Here is a 24229-nt window from a genome sequence, read left to right as displayed (position 1 = left end):
TTTAACGGTTGATTTACTTTATTTTCATAGGTCAAACGAATATTAACTGTTTTATTTTTTTATTTTTTTGTACTATTTTAGTTTATAAAGTGGTTGCTGTATTCCGCGAATTAATGAGGCTAATAACAATAATCGTTCTTTAGCACCACGTCATACGTGATTGCATTTCAACCTAGAGTAGCATGAAATTAGTGTGCATTGCCCACGTTTCAGTTACTGTTACGGAACTACACGTTTGATTAAAACACAGTACGTTGAACATGTTATATTGCTTATACAACTAATTTTGACAGGATTCAGGTCAACTATTTATTCCCTGATGTTAAATTAATGTAATTACATTAAATGTTAAGACAGCAGAACGGTCAAAAGTGGTGTAGTGGTGGTTCGTTTTGATGGAAATGTGTAAATTACCACTTTAAGCGAATCCCTTTGCACACTTTTACATTGTGAGGAACTTTGTTGTGTGTAATTCAATTTTCTTCTTGGCGATAAATTTAGAACTTTCAAATTTAAAATGAATTGTAGTAAAGTAAAATAAATATTACTACTATATTATTATTTTTATTACTTTTAAAAATTTTTATTTTGTCACAAAAATTCCATAAAAGCGGAAATTCTTTCAGTTCTTGGTTTAACCATATGCAACAGTGTAATTGTGATCGCATTAATATATGCGGCAATATATTTTCCGTCTCGGAAGTTCCGGGGAGAATTCCCTTTGAGATCTAGCATTGTGCTATTTGATTTAGATCGAGCCGAACACTCTCAGGGAAACCTTAATTTGGAACTTTTCTATTAAAGCTATTGTCTCTTTGATAAAGTATTCTCATTTTTATCAATTCCTTGTTTAATTTTGTTACGCGTAGCTTTGCCAAATAAAATAATACACTTAGATATTGAGACATTAAGGTGAATTTGAGAATTTTCTTTAGAATAAGTGAAATATAATATAAATAAAAGGGTTTAAAATTATTAAAAAAGCAAGTTTTGATACATGCACTATGATATTAACCACATATTATATTTATAAAATCTTATTGCTGTTTCTGAGTAACAATGCAATTTACTTTTACGATACTATTCTTCCACAATCACAGCTGGAAGCTATTTACTAAATGAGATAATAGAAATACTACAACTAAAATGAGTATTATACCAATATAGAAATTTTTATAACCCCAATTAAGCCACAATAATTAGAGAATACCGAAAATTGCTGCTTATTTAATTTTTTAATACATATAAAAAAAACGATATAGTTCATTCAACACCGATAAAGAAATGAAAACATATTTTTTCTATAACTCAAATAACATTCACATATTAGAAAGAAAGAAATGAAAAAATGCTTCTATAAATTTGTAATTTATTTTTTATCATCATTATTATATATTAAGAAATAATTAAAACATTTTTAATCAAGTTATTTTTGTATTATATTTTTTCAATCGTTAAATATTTTGTTAATAATAAAAATTACACATTTTAGGTACAAAAAATGTGTCAGAAAATTTGTGTTTTTATAACTTATTAATTAATTTATTATTTTATTATATTTTTCAAGTTCGGTTTCAGATACCAAAAAATCACGAACAATATTTTTGTTCTATAATCATTAACATTTAATTGTACATTTATAATAATATAAACGTTAATAAAATGCTTGTTGATTTCAACGCAAATTTCGAGATGTTTGAAAACTTATAACTTGATACTTTTTTCAAATTTAAAAATTTTTAATTAATTAATATTTTTATTATACATTTTAGTCATGTTTGGAAACACTCAATAAATTTTGTGTTATTTAATTTACATTGAATATTTCAGAAATAAAAATTCAAACAAAAAAACTTTTTATTTAATTTATCTTTTATCTTTTTTCTTAATCATGTTTAATAATACATTCAATAACTTTTTTCTAAATTAAATTACATTACACATATCAGATATAACAAATTTTACATGATCAATACTGATGATAAATGAAATGAAAAAATAATCTGTAACTTTTAATTAGTTAATTTTTTTAATATGGTTATTTATTAAGTTTGGGAACAAACGCTGTTTTAATTATTTATTTTATAAAACACATTTTAAATACAAAACACAAATCCTCTATTTCAGTTCTGTGCCTTTGGCTTGACCTATCGGAGATTACCTACCGCATCTTTCATGCATATTTACCCAAAGTTACCAAATTCAGGCCTCAGTCCTGGCCGAAGGAGGGGATTTTCCCCACCACTTGGCCTTCATGGTGCCGGGTAGCACGCACCGCTTAGGTCCGTGAGTCGTTAGTACGCTATTGTTTATCGAGTAGTGTGTATGTACCCAAACGTTGTTGTAACGTTCGAAGATTGGTGAATCTTATTTAATAGAGATTAATTAATAAAATAATTAATCATTTATAAGTGAAAAGAATTACCCGTGCTTGTAGACCAGAGGTAAAGGTAAGATATCATGCTATGTATTAAATCTGTTTAGGTACACGGACGTATCGGCTCGAGGAGCCGAGACGTCTCCCTGGAAGGCTCAAGTGAGCCGCAGCCGCAGACGTTGCGGCTCGAGGAGCCGAGACGTCTCCCCGGACGGCTCAAATGAGCCGCAGCCGCAGACGTTGCGGCTCGAGGAGCCGAGACGTCTCCCCGGACGGCTCAAATGAGCCGCAGCCGCAGACGTCGCGGCTCGAGGAGCCGAGACGTCTCCCTGGAAGGCTCAAGTGAGCCGCAGCCGCAGACGTTGCGGCTCGAGGAGCCGAGACGTCTCCCTAGAAGGCTCAAGTGAGCCGCAGCCGCAGACGTTGCGGCTCGAGGAGCCGAGACGTCTCCCTGGAAGGCTCAAGTGAGCCGCAGCCGCAGACGTTGCGGCTCGAGGAGCCGAGACGTCTCCCTGGAGGCTCAGGTTGAGACACAGTCTTCGGTTTAACCTCCGCTAAGCAGCCTACGGCTCGAGGAGTGTCTCCACAGCCCTCGGCTCGGGGTTTTTGCTGATACCGGCGTTCAATCCTGGAAAACACAACCGTAGCAGTTGCTCTCACGGCCTGCGAAACGCATAACCTCCGCTAAGCAGCCTCAACGGCTCGAGGAGTGTCTCCGCAGCCCTCGGCTCGGGGTTTTGCTGATACCGGCGTTCAATCCTGGTAAAGCATACAAAACGGAGCGATTCTATGTGTAGCACAGCTCACTGTTCGATGACACAAACTCCTGCTTGTAGACATTCTCTCTCACGCGGCTGACCAGAACCCTCACTGACTTCAGTCTTTCTTTCTAAATTTACAGATGGATGTTCGAAAATCGGCCTTCGTGACGATGGAGGACTTGGTAGAGGAAGCAGCTGAAACTGAGGAACAGGACAGGATCCTGGATAGATTGAAGCTGGTAGCGGAAGAGTGGCTACCAGTTGGCTGGAGAGACTGGAAGGTGGTTAATCTCTCCAAGGAAGAGGTTTTTGGGGACAAGATAGATCCCCAGGTGTTCAACAAGCTAAGATTTGCCCTACCTACGGTAGCAATTGCACGCGCCTTTAATCCGTCAATTCAGGATTTGCCGGAAAAGCAGTATCGGGACTTTAAGATCGATATGCTGAACTGGGCCTTCTGTAGGGCCCTGATTATGAGCCCTCCGGCAGTGGTGAACAGGATCAAGGGTTCGGCAAGTCAGGCAGAGCTATTTCTGCATGCCTTGAAGCCGTTGAGAGAGCAGTTTATTTCCCGTAGGCAAGCGGCAGTCTTGCTAGGACCGGAGGAAGACTCTTCGGAGGAGGAACAGGATGAAAACGATGCCCCTGATGGCCTTATTGGTAAAAGGAAGGGCTCGAATCTGCAGGGCAGGCTGGCCAAGAGATCAAGGATTGCAATGATGGAGCAGAGAATGGAGAACATGTTCCAGGTGTTGCTGGATAAGTTGGAGAACAGGGATGCCGAACTTGAATGGAGTGACGATTGTATAGATGAGTCCGATGAAGAGAGCCAGTCAGAGCAGGAACTGGGTGGCGATTCTGCAGCTTGGAAGGCACCATCTTTAATGCCAATTCAAGAAAAGCCGTCAGTTGACCTGGAAGCTCTGGCATTAGTTCCTCAGGTTAAGGAAAGTGCGCCGACAGTGCCGCCTCCGACTCCGGAAATCAAAGCACAGGGCTTGGAGTGTCAGAAGCTGGGTACCCCAGGCTGGAATAGAATCAGATACAAGGAGGTCCAGGGAAAACTTCAAGCCTCGCCGGTATTTGATGCTCTCAAGGTGAATAGTCAGTTGGAGACCCTGGTGCCCAAATCTTTTGCTAATTCAATGTTAGAAAAAGCGGAAGAAACGGTAGGAACGATCACACATGGTCTTCTTAAGCAGCGACAGAAGTTTTCCGAGGGTATGCAGAAGATTGCGCAAAAATATCCCGATGTATACAACGAAATTAAGGACAACTTTTTGGGCCACTCAGTCTTCAGGGAGATCTCGGACGATCTGCTCCATTATACTTGTGCGAGACGGGCAGAACTGATTGAGTTGAGGAGGAAGTCATTTAAGCCCAAGGATAGTCATCTTGCGGTGAAGCTAGCTGAAATTCCTCCTTCTGAGTCTCACCTGTTCGATGAGGAAGCCTTGTCAAAGTTTTTTTGATCAACGAGGTGGCTTTCAAAAAGTCTTTTACTCATACCAAAAGTCTCGGAACTTTCCCCCAAAAGCGGCTAGAGGGGGAGGTTTTCGCAATCCCAGGCCCCAACCAAGTCGTGTCTCAAATAGCTCGATCCAGCCTCGAGACCAAAGGAGAGGTTCAGACAGATCATCTAATTCGTCTTCATTTCGAAGACCAGGCACTAGCACCAACACCAGAAATTCCAGAAAACCGCCTTCAAGTTCCAGCTCGAGCAGAAGAGACCGCGTCAGGTTCAAGAGGTTGTGACTATCCGTTTCGCGGGGGTCAGTTGAAAAGCTTTATCAACCAGTGGCGGCAATTAGGGGCTCCGAATTACATCTTGGAAATGTTGCAAGGCTACAAGATCCCCTTCGTAAAGAAACCAATTACGGTGCCGTTTTTAAAGGAAAATATAAGAAGATTAGGGACCAGAGAGTCCCGGCAAATGTCTCGGGAGATAGAGAAGTTATTGAAAGAGGGAGTGTTAAAAAAGGCAAAGTGGTCAAAAGGGTTCATTTCGCCCATGTTTCTAGTCCCAAAGTCGGAGGGGTCAGTAAGACAGATCTTCAATTTAAAGCAGTTGAATCAGTATCTCAAGCCACACAAGTTTCGCCTGGTCAATCAACGGGGGGTTCCTCGGTTCCTCAGAAGATACGACTATATGGTGAGGCTGGACATTTCTCAGGCTTATTTCCACGTGCCGATTGCCATGCGTCACTGGAGATACCTATGTCTAGCGTACAAAGGTCAAGTCTACAATATGACATGCCTTCCGTTTGGCCTAGCTACGGCTCCTCTAGCATTCACAAGAATCAGCAACTGGTTGGCAAATTTTTTTCGTCAGTGGGGAGTAAGAGTTTTAGTATATTTGGACGATTTTCTCATTGTGCACCAGGACCCTCAGATCCTGCGGGATCACGTGGAGCGAATAATAAATTGCCTTCGATATTTGGGATGGATAGTGAATCCGAAGAAATCAGTGACCACTCCGTCAAGAAATCTGGAGTTCTTGGGAATCATCTGGGACACAGAAAGGGACTTGAAAATCTTGCCGGAGGACAAGAAGGTCCGTATTCCGGGCGTCATCGACTGGATCTTAGCGGGGAACAGATGGAACTGGCTAAGAGGAACGTCGCTACTGGGCCAGCTCAACTTCGCAGCAATAGTGAATCCACTGGGTCGTCTCTTCTCGAGGAATTTGCAGAGAGCGGTCCTGCAGCTCTCAGAGTTCAAACCGAAAGAGAAGAGGGCAATTCCGACGCCTGCCGTGAACGACTGTATTTGGTGGAAGCAGAATCTCCACCTGACGAGTCCTTTATTCCAGAATCACCCGACAATATTTCTGACAACAGACGCGTCCGAGAAGGGTTGGGGATTCCATCTGAATGGCGAGACGAGAGCGGGTCAGTGGTCGCAGAAGCAGAGCCAATGGCATATAAATCACAAGGAGCTTTACACCGTGTTGATAGCTCTCAGGGAATTCGAGAGGGGGCTCCAGGGCAGGTCAGTGATGTTGCAATCCGACAACAAAACTGTAGTGGCTTATATCAGGAAGCAGGGAGGCACCCGGTCCAAAGTTCTGCAAGAGGTAGTCAAGGAGATCCTGATTCTGTGTCACCGAAAGCGAATTCACCTGGTTCCCTATTACCTGCCAGGAATATACAACTGCTGGGCAGACAGATTATCACGAGGAATGCCTCTCACGGACTGGCACCTGAAGAGCAATGCGACGCAACTGGTCTTCGAGAAGTGGGGAACACCGCAGATAGATCTGTTTGCCACAAGCCGGTCGAGGGTAGTCGAAGCATATGTCACGCTGGAGGCGAGCGACAGCGAAGCAGCATTCATCAATGCCTTCGGCAGGGCTTGGGTAGTGGACCTAGCCTGGGTGTTTCCTCCACCTCCATTGATTCCGGAGGTTCTACACCGCTTGAACTCAGCGAAAGGAGTATTTCTGGTCGTGGCTCCTCGATGGGAGAGAACCTTTTGGCGGAGCGAACTGAAGAGCAGGAGTCTGGCAGCTCCATTCGAACTACGGAACCTGGAGCACTCGTTGGTGGATCTAGCGACCGGAATGCCCCCCCCAGAACGTGAAAGACCTGTGTTTGGAGGTTTGGCGGATACGGGGTGGGCCGATTTAGTGTCCGGCTTGAGTAGCTCCAACTTAGACCTCGTGTCATCGGCGTGGAGGAGTTCAACGTGGAAGACATATGGTTCCGCCTGGAGCCAATGGATGAAGTGGTGCGCTAAGAACCGGGTACCGCCTAGCCAGCCGTCGGGTCAGCAGTTTGCTTCATACTTAGGATATTTAGCAAATGAAAGGAAGCTGAGTTACCGGACTATTTTAACAAAGAAATCGGTGGTTAGCTCATTAGCCAACCCAGGTAGTGAAAATCGGTTGAGTGCTCACCCGTTAGTCAGATCAATGATTAAAGCAATAGGTAATCGAGAAGCAGCTAAGACACCTATTGAATCAAGTATCTGGAACGTCGAAGTGCTAATTGAGTGGTTGAAGAGTCATCCCCCTGACCGGGATAGCCTTTTCCAGGTCTCCAGACACACAGCGACTTTATTACTGTTAGCTTCGGGGAGGCGCATTCACGATCTCACTCTTCTAGCCATAGATGCGGACAGTTATGTGTCACAGCGAGAGTCTATTACCTTTTGGCCGATCTTTGGGTCTAAGACTGACAATATACGGCATCGACAGTCTGGATGGAAGCTGTCAAAATCTAAGCAACAAGAGTTTGATTTGGTCTTCTGGGTGAAGCGATTAATAGAAGTGTCAGCAGAGAGGCGCAAGGCGGTGCCAGGCTTAATTAGGCTATTTATTACGACGAGAGGGAAAGTCGCCGAGGCATCGAAAGCAATGATCGCCGGCTGGTTAAAGACGATTTTCAAAGGCCTGGGCATTGGCACGAGTCCAGGGTCTATCCGTTCGGCAGTGGCTTCGTACAGGTTTGAACAGGGAATGGAGCTGGATGGAATCTTGAAGCGAGGCAATTGGCAAGGTGCTAAAAACTTCTTTAAGTACTATTGTAAGGAGGTGCAGAAACCTAAATCTAAATCTCAAAATCAAGCAGTATTGAATGTGTTTGAACCAGTCAATTAGACTAGTCTTGGTTGACAAATAGAATAAGTGATTTCTCGAGAATGTTGATCCCCGCCTAATATTCTAAGCTTCTTTCTTTTAGAATTTCATTACTTACATGTATGACGTTATGTTTAAAAAAAAAAAAAAAAAAAGGGTCTTCCTGGTTTATTTGCAAGTAGTTAAGGTCGATAGGGGTAATTCTTTTCAGGGTCACAGTACGCGAGAGGTGCCGGCAGAAACTAAACATCTCTCCGATAGGTCAAGCCAAAGGCACAGAACTGAAATATTGAACGTTTCCTACCCCGAAGGGAGGGAAACGGTTATTTCAGGTCTTGCCAAAGGCTTGACCTGAGCAAGCCCTTGCCGGCTTAAATCGGAACATGTACTAACGACTCACGGACCTAAGCGGTGCGTGCTACCCGGCACCATGAAGGCCAAGTGGTGGGGAAAATCCCCTCCTTCGGCCAGGACTGAGGCCTGAATTTGGTAACTTTGGGTAAATATGCATGAAAGATGCGGTAGGTAATCTCCGATAGGTCAAGCCTTTGGCAAGACCTGAAATAACCGTTTCCCTCCCTTCGGGGTAGGAAACGTTCAATATTTTGTTTTTTTTTTTTTGTTTTAAAATCAAGTTTTAAGACGGTAAATAAGTTTAACGTTAAGTTTACATTTTTGAAACAAAACTACTAAAAGTAGATTATCAAAACTGATAATTTTTTAATTAATTTATATTTTAATTATGATTTTAACCTAATTAGGAAACAATCAATAGCTTTTATATTAATTAATTTACATTAAATATTTCTGGAACAAAAAAAGTTTTGCATTATAAGTTTTAAAAGAAATAAAACATGTTTTTCTATATTTTTTTTATATCAATTACGTTTAAAAATGAATAAGTAGTGTAAATTTTTGGTAATAAATTTACATTACAGATTTTAACAATACTGATAAAATAAATGTAATAAAATTCTTCATAACCCACCCTTTAATTTGTTTATTAACATTTTTCAATTAAGTATTGATATCCTCCATAAGATTTTTGCTAATAAATTTACAAAAATACTAATAATCAATATTGATGATAAAATAAATGAAAATAAATGCTTCTACAACTTTTTAGAGAAACTATGTGTATCAGTACAGGAATATTATTTTATGTTGTTTTATGTTTTTCACATTAATTTACATAACACAAAGTAAAAAAAAATCCTATGACTTTTTAATTAATTTATTGTATTTAATATATTTTACATCAATTACACATTTCAGGTACAAAAATTAATAAATTAAAAAAAAAAAAACTTCTATCTTTTTAATATACTTGTTAATATATATACTTTTAATGAACTTAAAACACTTAAAAATTTTAACATAATAAATTTAAATTACACATTTAATATTACATATGAAGTAATAGTTATAATCAATTTATCTCTCCAATAATACAATTATTTGACATGTAACGACATAACGCCACAATATGAACTAAATTATGTAATTCCACCAAACTACCAGCGAATTTTGATTGAGCCAACCGCTTTTCCTGATCCAACACCATTCCGGATTTACTACACCATACGGTTTAATTACGTTCCCGGATCATGATTTATCGCAGATTTATCCGACGGCACAATATTAATATAATAAATAATTATCGACTGTTTCCAACAATCAGCATTTGAATTCAAAGTGCTAATCAAATATTGAAAGCTATTAATGGAAACGATCTGTTATAAGACTATTGTGAAAGTAAAATCATGTTAGCATAATTAATCCGACTGTAGCAAAAAGCAACCCTCCGAATTTATAGAAAAGGGTCCGATTGTAATTAATTTCCTTAAAACGTATACCCAGGGCAGTGAAAACTTTTTTGCCAGCATCCAAAATCATAAAAATAAATGATCATCAATAAATTTGAAATGCTTGGGATTTTTATTGTTCCGAAGCAGTTTCATCAGGAGCGTTGCAGTAATTAATGAAAACTGTGTCACTTGCATGCATCTTGAACAATATAACATTGATTTGAATAGTAATCTTGGCAAACCGCCGTTAGTTATGGTGCATTAATGATGTTTTAGATTTAAGCACGATAAATCAAAATTTTCGTCTGCAATTATGTAGTAAATGCGGTTATAAATTCAGCCTGGTGTCGGATCAAATACAATGCCGGCTGGAACCAGTCAAATCGCAATGTGGATTTGAACGCAAACGGCATCGTAAAGAGAATTGGCCTCTCCGATTTTACATGAAGAAATACAACACCACTTGAGGAAATGAATGGACGTTTTAATGGCGCACTTTACTACATAGAGAATAATTAATATCTCTTGGTCTAATGGATGGCGTATTTTTTTCATGGTAATTTTTCGTACATTATTGTAATTGTGACCAAATTACGATAGTTATATAACAAACGTACAAAATTGTTTAAAATTTGACGAAGCGAGTTAACTTATTTTTATTTGTTACCTTTGAATATTTAATTTTGATCGTGTTTAATTAAGAGTAAAATATTTTCAACGTTTACATGGATATATCGATTTTGTTAATGCATCTAGAAACATTAATAATGTAGGTGTTAAAGTGAACATACATTTTAATGAAATTATGGAACTAATAAATCTAATGTTTGAATAATAATATAAATACTTGCATGAATGTTTAATTATCCATTACTAATGTGAAATGAGAGTTCAATAAATGTTCAATATTTGATTTGGCATAAAACATTTTATATATTTCCATTTTAGGTTTTACTGACAAATTTATAATTAATTATTTTCAACACTTTCGTATATGGGTGCACCCAGAAATCATGCTACAATTCCTGCTCAGGATAGTTTTTTGAGACTTTTAACTTTGGGAAAATAGTTTATGACTACAAGAAGTTCACAAACTCAGTTAGAAAACGTACATGATGTCAAATAAATATTCGACGACTTAGGGAAGGTAATTTGCAACCCTTTTTTTTAATAATGCAGGATAATGCTCAATCACCTACAGCCCATGTTGTCCGAAATTAATTTGAGATTAATACCTGGCCACCTCGTACACTAGACCTTAATTCAATAGAACATATCTGGGACAATAACGAAGTAAGTACGAATAACACTGTGGAACATCTTCTACTCCAAATTTGAAGAAATTTGTTCTAAATGATAATCGAAACCAGATTTTGAGTATGAACAAGAGAAATGAGACTGTTATTTGTAGTGGAGGTGGACACATCCCATAATAAGTTCAAATTTTTATTTTTTATAAACACCAAACTTAATCTTTTTTAGAAAATTTTTAAAATTTGTTGTGACATTTTCAAATAAAAATAAAAAAACAATGAGTGTTTATGTTTATTTTTGGTGCGGTGCGTTAATTTCTTGGAACAGTGCATATATAGTATCACAGTAATTTTATTGAATTAATGGCGAATGCGCCGTTGATGAAAATTAATATACAAATTAACATGTGAATTTAATTAATTTTTATTGTTGCAGAGAAAAGAAGAAGCCGGCATGTGGAGATGACGCGACAATCACATGATGAAGAGCCTGGTCGGGATCATGTGGATCGTGCTAGTGCTCGTGTCAGGTAAATTCATAATCGCCATATTTAAAAGCTAATTTTATTGTCGGAATTCGAAATCACGTTAACCATGAAAATAAATAACAGTCGATAAAGTGTTATTAGCCAGTACACTCGGCTAACCTCTTTTAGATTGTATCTGAGTTTGCTGTGAGGAGCAGCATTATGCCTATAAGAGCACTTTAACTTTCTTTACTGCTAAAACGCTGCTTTTTATTCGCCTTAAAAGTTTATGGCTCGATACTTCTTACTACGGATATGGCTGAAACTATAGGTGAACATTGTTTCTCACACGATTTACGAAATTTGTAGTCTATATTAAAGGTATCACATATTAAAATTATCTGACAAATATTGATTATCATAATAGAAGTTTCATATAGTTTTAGTTTGTAATTAAAATCACGCTTAACAGTCTAATATTCAACATAAAACGGATTATATATAATTTGGTAAGGAAACTACTTGTGCATTAAATCGATTTAATTATCGTGTAGAGGGTACTCAACACCTATTTCATTTCCAAAGCTGGTAAAGTAAATTTTCATAATGTTTATAGATTGTACAGGTATGTGGAAGCGTGCTGCTGTGCAGTGTGAACTACCTTACGACCAATAAATATTCACAATGGCTTATTGTGAGATATTACAATCAGGTGATAAATTATGTATTTTTGGGACAATATAGGTATGTTGACAATTTTGTATACAAAAATATCTAATTAAATTTGGCTCCAATAAGTTATTTATTTTATTTATTTTAAGATTAAATAATAGATAAAGTATTATTATATTATTGTACACTGTAAACATTGTTTTGTATCAGATTTATTTCTGTATAACATTTTACACGTGACTTACATATATATATTATTAACATATATTGTTTATATTTTGTTTTATATAAAATATATTCATATTATAAAAATATTATATTTATTTCAATTTTTAACGTTACATAGATGAATAATTTTTTATTAAATTAAATTCAGCAGACTTTTGTTTTTATTATTTTGCTACTGATAATAAGCCTTTCATAACTGAATAAGATAAAGTGCATTTTACAACGTATTAAATAATAAATTTTATCTTTCGTTTATAATAGTTAAATAAAATATTTTCTATTACATTTTGACTGATTGAAATTATATTAATCAGAATTATTTTCAAATATATTGCTAAATTTGATATGAGTTATATTTTGTTTACACCAATTAAATAAAATATGTTTTATAATATTTTTACTGATGAAAATATTATTTAGAATTATTTTCAATTAGTTATATTTTATCAAATTTGATATATGTCTATTTTATTATTAAATATAATTATTTTTTAAAATATTGGTTACAAATATTGCTAAAAAACGTTTGATGTAGAGACAAATTACAAAGATAAGATGATAAATGAATATATTTAATTTTTAAAATATTGATTAGAAATCTTGTTAAAAATATTAAATTAAAATGTCTCAATATGGAAATAAATTATAAAATAAGATTTTATATTGTATTAAATAATAAATTATATTAAATATTTTGTTCATAATATTTAAATAAAGTAACATTTTGACTGAAAATAAATTGTAAAAATTAAATTATAAATATTGGAATAATTTACACAATATTGGCTAGAAACTTTGTTAAAAAACAAATTATTTTTTTAATATAGAGATAATTTACATATTGAGATTTTAGAATATACTTAATAATAAATTACATTAAATATTTTCTATAACATTCTGAAAATATTATTCAAGATAAGGTATATTACCAAATTTGAAATATATTTTATAAATAGAGTTAATTTTTAAAATGTTGATTATAAATACTTAATAATATTATCCAAAATTATTTTAATTATGTTTTAGATTGAAATATTTTGACAATTTAAATTCAAAACATTTGATTCTGAAACTGCGATAAAAAACTTCGGACAATAATATTGGAACAAATTTAGTGTTCTGTTTGTGACAATTTTTATTAAAAAGATATTGAAAAGCATGCCAAGTATAAAATTAATATCCTATTTTCTCTTGTTAGTATATGGTGAAAATCGAAATAAAACAAAAATCAATGAAATTCTGTAATTCCTTTATTAAACACGACAAGAAACAAAGCAAATTCAATTGTTATCTTACGCGAATTGTATACACGTCCAAACCAACATGAATAGAATATGGATTACATTAATAATTACCACCGTGCTAACTGTATAACTGCTTAGGTAAAGCTATAACGGTATTATAAAGTTTGCCATTTGGATTAAATTGATTATTAAATTACTCCGGAGTACACCAATTAAATTAGACGTGACAGTCGAGAATGAAATGTTGTCTTTAATAAATTTTGTTGTCGATATATTGATGCGGTACACTCGGCAGAAATTGGATCAAACATTTTAACTCTAAGTGGGGCCCGCGTCTAAGTTTCTATCTTAATGAGGTATTTCCTTCATATCCGTTTTAGGAATCTCGATATTCCGGTATCGACGTCTCGAGAAAACCTTGTTATTTATTCGGATCCTAAAGGGAGATTACGTGAGAAAAGGTCACTAATTTGGAGAGTTTAATCGAAACAAGTTTTTTTTTCTGTTTAACTAAAATCTGCGCTGAATAATTGACTTCCTGTAGTGAGCACTTTACTTTTCACAATCTAACGGTTTAAAAATAGACAATGTAGTTCAATTAATTTTAAGAACAAAATCGAATTTTAAATGGTAGACAATATAAAGTATAATACCGGATTGAGGAAATTAAATCAAAGACATCAAACTCCTTTGCAAGAGAATAAAGAAAATGCTCTTACAAATATGATGGTAGTTCTAAATGTGTACGATCTGACGTGTGGAAGTTATTTAATTACTCTGATGAAAAGAAGTAATTTTAAAAAGTTACAGTCTCAAGTTTCAAGATGGTAAATTAATTAGTATTTATTTGACAGCTTTTAATAAGTAACATCATAGGTGAATTTTGTATACATGGAGAACTGGTGATTCAATACTTTCACTTGAAAGGTCTAACTAACCAATAGAGACTGTTAGAAAAATAAAATATTGAGTGGTGAAGTGTAAACAAGACTGTAGGAATTCCAAAGACGAACAATAAAGTGGGAGGTTACAGTGACGAAATTAATGAAAAACTGAAGCATTTATGGAAAAGGGAAGTATTATTCCATCAAGACAATGCGTTGATTCACATATCCGTTATTGCTGTGGCCAAAATCAATGATTAAAGTTGAAATTGTTTCCTCACACACCCTCTTCGGCGTCGGACAGTTTCGTATATTGGTTGTTTTTTGTTTCTCACTATAAACAGGGAATCGAAGTTATCGCAAAAAAGTGTAAGTGGAATGTGGAAATAAAGCTTTTTTTCCGAATTTTTTTGTAGTAGGTCCGGTACTTTTGGGACTGCCCTCGTATCTCAACTTTATTAATATTTAAATGGTATATTACTGAATTCCATGGGCCTCATACGAATAAAATTAATATTTAATAGTTTCTAGCTAGTAAAAAATTAAATATGTTTCAATTTCATTCACCGAGATAAAAAGTTTAGTCCGAAGGGATCAATGTGGTAACTGTGACTAGTGGTCAATTACACACGTGCAAAAGAAAATGCCCATCGGAAACATTTTGCTGACAATTCAGAATGTAACGACGGTCCACACGCAACTAACTTATCGTTAATTTCATGGAAATGTAATTAAAACTGGCAGCGTAATTTACAATTAGTGCAAAAGTGTTTGTCAGGCTCTTACAATTAGTTTTATAATTTAAACAATTTACTTGCTCCACGTTGTCGGAAAAACGTAAAATTTTATAAAATGTGAACTAAAAAAATATATGGTTAAAAGCAACGTGCGGGCTTTAGATGTTTATTTCCCTGTGTACAATTGACGATCCATGGGGGAATGTAAATTTGAATTTTAAATGTTTCAATATACATGCTTGGGGAATTCCTGGGTGATTAATGTACCCAACAAACATAGGTGACAGCTATTATGTGTGTTCTATTAAGGTACGCTTTAGCGGTATTTAGACCTATGGGAGGAACTATTTTAACAATGTAAATCGATTGTAAATTCCGCTAGTCAATTCATTTATTTATTTGTTCCAGACGAATAAGAATATAAAAAATCGTTGAATTATAATGTTTAGATAACAAAGAATAACTGGAATTTACGTTAAAATTTGCTCAATAAAATGATGTATAATCAGTTATTTGTTTAAAACATTTAATTTACATTTATTTGCTTAATAAAAAGTTTTTTGTTGACTCAGTGATTTTAATGGAGCGTCCTTTATGGTTTTTTTACAAGCTGAAACAACAATGTTTACAGTAACATAAATTACTGAAATTTAAAAAATTCTTCAGTTATTTCATTCCATTCTTTTTTTTACGTTTTGAGTTTTGTATGTATTGTTTTCTATAATATTAAACTGTACAACATTTAGTTTAATTTATAATACTTTATATATTAAACTGATTATTCACTGCGTAGAACTTTTACCGGAATTGCATTTAAAAATTATACTTTTTATAGAAATAATAAATAATTAATTTAAATAAATTTAATTCATAGATAAAAATGTAAATAATAATCAGAATTTTTGCAGTTTTCTTTAAAAAGTTATACAGTATACAATAATTTATAACATAGTATTTTTTAAAAAAGAGACAACATTTCAGCGTTGGCGTCCGCGTCGGCGTTGGCGTTCAATGTTGAACTATCGCTGAATTTATAAACTCGACGTTGGTGTTCGCGTTCACGTCGGCGTCCAATGTTGAACTGCAGCTGGATTTATAAACTCGACATTGGCGTTCGTTGTATAAACTGAGTATAAGTTTTTTATACAAACCTTTATTATAAATTATTTTATAATGTACAATTTCTTATTATATATATATATATTTTGAGGAAAAAGCCTTATTCTATCTACAGTTTTTTCTGTTTAATCATGTATAAGTTTTTTAAAAATAAATATATAATAAAAACATAGAAAAATGAAATATGTTAACAGACAGATATTCAGCAGTGCTTTTTATTTAAAAAATATTCAATGTACTTAAATTTATCATTTAATTTTAAAAACTACAATATATTTAATTAAATAATCTGTTAATGGAATCAGAATACTCCTTTTAAAATTTGTTCAGTATTTATAGTAATTTATTACATGATTTATTAAAAAATAACTTATACTTAATTAAACGGATAAAATCAGATTTTTTGTCCAGTTTGAATACATTTTGTAGTATGCAATAATATATAATATGGTTCTATATAAAAAATTATTCTCAATAAACCAGACAAAATGGTAAATAGATGAAGAAGTTATCGTTCCAAAATTCTGTAGTTGATGAAAATGATAAATGGATATTTTTGGATATTTGTTAAAAATTGTATTTTTAGAATGTATTACATACTTTTATTGAAACAATGAATGCGATTCAAACAATTGCCTGTATTAAATTAAATTAAATTGATATCAACAATTACTGGTACAGAACATAATAAAAGAATAGGGCAAGTTTACACTTGTGTTATCGGCATAAAATGAGATCGCTGAAGTGACCGTATACTCATTGTACTATGATAGACAAAAGCAATCATGAATCCGGTGTTTCAATTTTATTATTGGAAACTTGTACCGCATTATTCCTCTAACGTATTCACATTAATTCGATAGAGATGATCGTCAACCTAAATGTGGCCATCCTGGCACGCCTTCAAATTATGTCGGTGTTATTGGATCCTCACCAAACACTGATAGAAATAGTCTTCACAGACACGAGCACTACAAATCAATGATGCAGGAATGAAATAATTAAATGTTTACGTCCAAATAATATTGGGTCGGAACGGGTTTTGAGCAACCACTTCGCTCTTAGTGACAAATATCCCGTACCTTTGTAGTAATGCAAAGCCGGACCACTGAAACCGCAGCAATGTATTACCATTGGACCTATTCCCTAGACACAGGAGCCGGGACGACTTTTTCAATTAAACACAAAAGCTTTAGTGTACATTTAATGCCGGATATTAGCTAATGACTGCGTTAAACAGCTAATAATTTCTGCCAAATGTGTTTTATAATTGTGTTTCTAATGGCAGTTTATGGGAAGCACTCGATTGAAATTAACTAACCACGCTTGTCTGCAATGAAATGTAAAATAACGACCCCCGTAATTATAGGTTGATATACTTATAATAAAAAATACGGTCAATAATAATTCAATTAATTTAAACTGCCAATAAAATTCCCCATTGTCGAAACGACAGACTCTCGAAGAACAATACTCAACAATCGATTTTTGCTCCGGTGGCTTTTGTCTTGGAATTTTGAATATTTAAAATCGTTATCTCATAATAAGGGTGCATTCATTACATCGAACTCCTTTGAAGTAAATTATCACAATGGTGGGTGCTAATAAAGATTTTCTAATTAATTGATTTCAAGTTTGTTCTTTCACGCTTGTTTTATGCCGATTTGAAAGGTAAATGTTAATGGCGTTATGTCGTAAAATATTATTTTATACACATTTGCGACATTATTTCGTAATGTCGCATTAAATTAGGTAATTGCTAAACCGAGGCGTAATAATCTAACTTTGATCGAAGCTATTTCTAATTAATGGTCTATCTATGTTTTGCTATAGGTTCCGAACTAACTTAAATAAAGCCGGCTTTATGCATAATCAATATATAATTATCTTTTGATATGAGTTACATTTAACCATGTAATCGTCTTATCAGGTTCTCATTACCCGTCATCAGACACTCTTATCAAAGGTGACGATATACTCACAGGCAACTTCGCCCCGCTAATAACTATATCCGTATAACTTTGACCTTAGCAAGACGGCCTTATCTACCCGACTGTTCTTGCCGATGTCATCCTCGTATTTACGCTTATAAAAAATTCAATAGAAGATTATGTCAGATAGCTGATACGCGTCATTTAAGGTATGGTATGGTAGGGCGATACGTGATCTCAACTCCATCTTAAAAAGATCGTTACATACAATTTTCAGGTTGACGCACTCGGTTACGAAAACATTTCATCCGAAAATCGTTAGTCTTTAAAAGTTAATCGGAACGGCACATCTACAACCTTTTTTGTCGGGTACCGGCGAAATATTACATGAGAAGGGAACGAATACGGAAAAAAATACAACGCAGGATGTTGATAGGAATAAAATTTAGAGCCAGTTACATTTAAAATGTAAGAAAGCACGTCTGTTATATATAGGGTTTTTGTCATTTGCTTAAATTGACCTGATCTAAACAGAATTCAATAAATGTTGTTCCAATGATGAAGTTGTTATTTACAACTTAATAACAAATGGTCGTTAAAAACAATATTTTTAAATGTGAAAATTTTGGTTTATAGCCTTGTTAGACAAGCTGACATAATTTAAACATCTTCGAGAAATATAAAGTGTTCCAATAAATTAACGCACCACCTATAATTTTACAAATTAATTTTCTATTTAAGTAAATAGTACTTTGTTTGTATAAACTTTGAAAATGACTTTTCAAAAGTGTATAAACGCTTTCACAAGATATTTAGTTTTTTTGTTACTTGAAATATACCGATTTTGGTAAATTGGTACAACAGGCGAAACTATCGTCGCGGCACGACGTTTCGTTACAACTCATTTATCATTTTCTTTTTATTTTTGCTAATTGCATCGACAATATAGGAATTTGACTCGCGATGAGTGTGCCCAGGTGGTTTTTTTAGTGGTAGAAGGTTGGACTTACCGTATAATAGCCGAAAGATTTGGTATATCCCATACATCATCTTACAACGATACATGGAGATTGGTGACCATACTAGGAGACCAGATCAGGGTAGAAAACGTGCTAGAACTTCTGTTCAAGATTGTTTTTTGAAACTTTTAACTTTGAGACAACAGTATGTAACCATAAGAAGTTTACAGTCCCAATAAGAAAATGTAGAAGGGGTTCGAATGAGTATTGAAACTATTCGACAACTACTTAGGAAAGAAAAAGCCTTAATCCAAGAGAGATATTGATAACTTAGTGGTAAAATTTTCATGGAAAACTTACTTATATCCTAATTTCATTAGTCAATATGTGTTTATTATGTGTGTTTCTTCACATCAACACGAGACAACATATATTAATTGAGAGTCAAGGAAGGAAGCTTCAAAATGTTAAATGAGAAGTTTTACATTATCCTCCAAGTAGTTCAGATATTTCTCAATATGATTATTATTTATTTTTTGTCATCAAAACTAACTTTGATTTTTTTTCCAAGGTGCCAGTTACTACGACAAATCAAGCTTTAATAATATACTTGTTATAATAAACCGTTTGCCAATTCTTTTGCTACATGCTAAGTAAATAAACCTTTTATCGATAGCATTGATACATGCTAGCTGATATGAGCAATTCCAATGGTTGAAGCTATTACACCAGATTAATAGTAATTGAAAAAAGTCTTAACCCAAGAAAGATTTTGATGAATCTACCATATGATAGATTGCGAAGAGAATTTTACTTTCAAGAGGCCAAAAAGTCAATGTGTTGCTTGCAAATTGAGACAAACTTTTTAGCTCAATAGAAAAGGCAGTCCGCTTCGTCATGGAAATGCAATACTAGTTAAAGACTCAAAAGGTGCTTCAAAATGTTAAATGAGTTCTAAATCATCCTCCATATAGTACGGATATTTCTTTATGTGATTATTATTGATTTTTGATGCTACTCCATTTTTTACGTAATACGAATTAATTTTGATCTGAGATTGAAGTTTCCCTCAATATTCACAATTATGTTATTCTAAAGTTGAACATTAAAAATGTAAATTACTGTTTCCGGCACTTAATACTGTTGTATGACAGTTGTGTGTATGTTTGTTATTAACTCCAAGACAATTCAAGAAACATTAATTTCCTGTCGTAAATAATAAGAGCATCGGATTTAAGATTTGAGCTTCAAATACGCAATGACTTCCGCAGTGAGTGGTGTAAAATATTTAAGTTGAATTGTAAAATTTTTCAACCTACATTCAAACAAAATTTGTTACTTCAAATGTTTTCCTGTACTATAAAGAATTTGTTTTCAAGCATATTCCTGCACAATATTTAATTTTTAATTACAAGTTCCCTTTGTTGTTTGTACTGAGTTCTTTCAAATATCGTATAACATAGGAACGTAATTGAAACGAATTATTTATTAAAATAAAAGGCTCCAAATAATACAATAACAACATCGAATTTAAGTTCTGTAATTTCGTATACTTCCCGCTGAGTTCGGCGAATTGTTGTGTAAACTGCTAAGGTTTCCAGATTTTTCATCTCAAACAAAAATAATTTAAAGAAATCCATTATCATTATCTTCCACTGCCATCTTACTTGTTCAATATTTGTCTCCCTTAGTTAAAGAACTCATTCTGAAAAGGCGTCCGTGCATGAAATAGTAATTTTAAAAAAGTTTCTCATCCATTTATATTGATATTAAAATTAGAATATTCGAACTTGCAGATGTTTCCTTTTAAAAACTTTATAATTTAAAAGTAACTCATTCATAAATCTGTTAAATTCCGAAGTCCTGATCCATTTAGCATCTTAATTGAACGGCTCCCAAAGATAGTTATTAAAATTGCATTGATAAAAAAGCACACATTTCAGTAGTTTTATTTTGGAACGAGACCAGAAAAATATAGAATCTGCGGTTGCATGTTTCCTTGATAGACATAGTCTTTTAAATTGATACCACAGTTTCCTGCTGTCAATAGTAGTATATATGGATTCGATACGGAAGTAAAAGTTTTGTCTGATATTTTTCATACAGTTTTTACCCCCACGGTTTGTATGATTTATACAATGATCCCATTTAAATATGGCACGTAATAGGTTTACCATATTGCATTTGACGTCGCCGGAAGTATAATAAATTTTATTATATTCTGAAATTAAAATATTGAACTTTACTGTTGGTGCCTGTTGGTATGTCCCAATTAGACGAAACTAGATGTTACGAAGATGATGACGAAATTGCATATGTACTCCAACTGCATTTTGTAGGAAATTACACTGTTTCTTCAGTATATTCTCACTAAATAGAACTTCCGTCCCATGGGTATATGTGGCATATCTTTTCACTGAACTTGTCCCCTGGTTAATTTAAAATAATCTCTCACGTGAACATTCACATAACATTAAGAAGTGTTTTCATTTAACTTTACAAATTAACAACAATTATACTTTGAGAAAATACAAACATTTTGGGATACCAATTGTTTTTGTAGTTAAGTGCACGTTGATCGGGAAATAACGATTATTAATCATCCGAAATCGGCCTAATACTTAATATAAACGACACCAAATTTTGATTTATTCCCCCATGTAAATTTATTCCAGCTTAATGGAAAGTTTATGTAGATCCTTACCATTAATTACAGCCAACAATGAAATATAATCAGACTGGGAATATAAAATGTGCCTTTTTTCCAGGATGTTCCGGTAATCCAGACGCCAAACGACTTTACGATGATCTCCTGTCAAACTATAATAAATTGGTGCGTCCCGTCATCAACGTTACAGATGCCCTCACAGTTAAGATTAAGCTCAAATTATCCCAACTTATCGATGTTGTAAGTATCAAATGTCCGTAAGTTTTATCCCGTGTTTATCGTGGCAATTTTGATGGGTACAAGATGTGAAACTTTTATCACTCTTTTCGTATAACATTTAGTTTAGTTTTTTTTTTTTCATTAGTAGAATAATTTAATAAAAATAAGTAAATTTTATATATAAGTATACTAGACTATTCAGAATGAAATAGATATCACTTCAAAAACAGTTTGTAAGTTTTTATTTACGAAATATATCGAAATAAAATTTTCATCATTTATAGCTAACACCCATATAAAAACAACTGAATTACAGAATTTAATCATAGTACATAACAAAAATGAAAATATGTGGTAAAATTCAAATTAATGTAACATTATAAAATGTCGAAAAATTAAAGATAAGTCCTTCTCTACTTCTTCAGCGCAACGTTGAGGCATTGACTGTATCAACCAGTGAATCAAGTCTTGGAGTACATTGTTTCAATTTATCTGAAACTGTTGAGCTAATTCTTGATGGTTATTTGAAGGTTCCAGATTTCTTATGCGTCACCCTAGAATGTCCCAAGAAATGATGATTGTGGTCTTACATTATCTTGTTGTAAAGTAAAATTTGTTCCATACTGATTCATGAAAGGTAATCAGAATATCCTCAATGTATCGCTGACGTCGGATTGAAGTTTTACCGCTCTATATCATTACAAATCCTCGTCCAAAAGCTCTTCTCTCAGCCACAGTTGAATTCAAGTATCGTTCACTTTAGCGTCTAAAGACTCTTTTTGTGCGTCATTTGATTTTAAACAAAACCTGGATTCATCTGTAAAAATAAACTGATACCATTAGTTTAAGTTCCAGTTAATGTGTTTATTACAGAAGTTTCTTCTTATTCCTCTGTGTGCTCTATGTAATTCATAAACAAGAGCTGCACATCTTGAATAAAAATTAGCTTAATGAAGTCCGTTACGTACGGTTTGAGAACGATAAATGTTTCCCTGTCCCCATAAAGTGTATGATTCCTAATTGTTCGATCTAAAAGTGACATCTGACCAAATGTTGATCTTCTCGAGGAGTGGTCAGTCTCTGACGAGCAGTATATGGTCTCCTGCGATTGATACCAATTTCTCTGCACCAATTCCATAACTGTGATGTGGAGCAAGTTTGCTATGCACCTCTGCGAGCGACCTTCTTGCAGAAGTGCAACAACTCTCGATTGAGATATGTTATCTTCTTTCAACAATAGGTCTTCCAGGAACATAATGTTTCCGAATCAATATCAATATGAATTATTTTAGTTTTCCTATAGATATTGAATAAATAATAAAGAAGTTTATTATATTAAAATGTACTGTATTGTGTAAATAAAGCGTACAAGATTATATATAGTTATCTCAAAAAATATGCGAACTCTTTGCATTTTAAATATTGATATCTATTTCATTGTGACTATTTTATATAAATTACTTTTAATTCTTACATTTGTTGCACAAGGAAAATACATATATTAAATGAATCAACCACTAGAAAGACACTTCATGCGAAGAATTTCAACACAAAGCTGGACAAATGGATTCAACGTAAATTAAGTGAAGATAATACAATTAGCCGTTTGACAATTGCCAATTTTCTCTATGCACACAATGCAAATTATTGATTACGACAATTCTCGTCCGTCTGGACGAGATAACTTGTAAACTTGGTAGAACAGTACATAATTGAAGAAAGATATTGATGACTGCAACGTGGATCTTACATATTGACTACTTAACAAGAGGTCAAACAATTAATGTAACCGTTTGTAAATTTATAAGGTTCTTAAAAAAATTTAAATGTGAGCTTTTTATTCAACTTAAAAGATATAATGCTTTTTCTTTTTCCCTTAAATTTCAGGTATTTTTTAAAATAAAAATATGTTATTTTAAAACTAAATGGTAAATACATAAATTTCTTCTTCAATTTATATTCAAATTTGAAAACCATATGCCGATTTTTATAGCTGTATGTTAAACTGGTTTTCGATGTAAAATAATATTCTTGACAAGAGCCAATTTATTTTTTATTCTGTTAATTCACTTTAATAAATGTTTTCCGTCTGGAAAATAACGATAGTACCAAAAGAAACAGATAAACGTAAATTGCAATTTCTGTCAATTTTAATAAAAATTTTAATAAAGAAAACTAATATCATTGTATACATGAAAAATTTTATTTTTATTATATTTTTATGAACTGGAAGTTTTGTTTGTTTTTTACTAACCTTCAGATGGTTGAAACAGAATAGTGTTTACGATTTAGTTTTCATTGACTGAACTTTAATTGCTCTTCC

General features: G+C 33.8%; 1 protein-coding gene across 2 annotated transcripts in view; it reads left to right on the top strand.

Moving 5' to 3' along the window:
* LOC109599970 (acetylcholine receptor subunit alpha-like) overlaps positions 1-24229 on the top strand; it is a 72328-nt gene that overhangs the window by 13049 nt on the left and 35050 nt on the right. For both annotated transcript variants that reach the window (XM_020016026.2, XM_020016025.2), the window contains exons 2-3: positions 11215-11308; positions 21788-21927. In XM_020016026.2, coding sequence (XP_019871585.1) covers positions 11257-11308; positions 21788-21927 — 192 coding nt within the window. In that variant the 5' untranslated portion in view covers positions 11215-11256. The remainder of the gene's footprint in view (positions 1-11214; positions 11309-21787; positions 21928-24229) is intronic.

Source organism: Aethina tumida, chromosome 3 (assembly GCF_024364675.1).
Source record: "Aethina tumida isolate Nest 87 chromosome 3, icAetTumi1.1, whole genome shotgun sequence".
NCBI classification, from domain to species: Eukaryota; Metazoa; Arthropoda; class Insecta; order Coleoptera; family Nitidulidae; genus Aethina; species Aethina tumida.
This window is presented reverse-complemented; position numbering and strand designations above follow the sequence as displayed.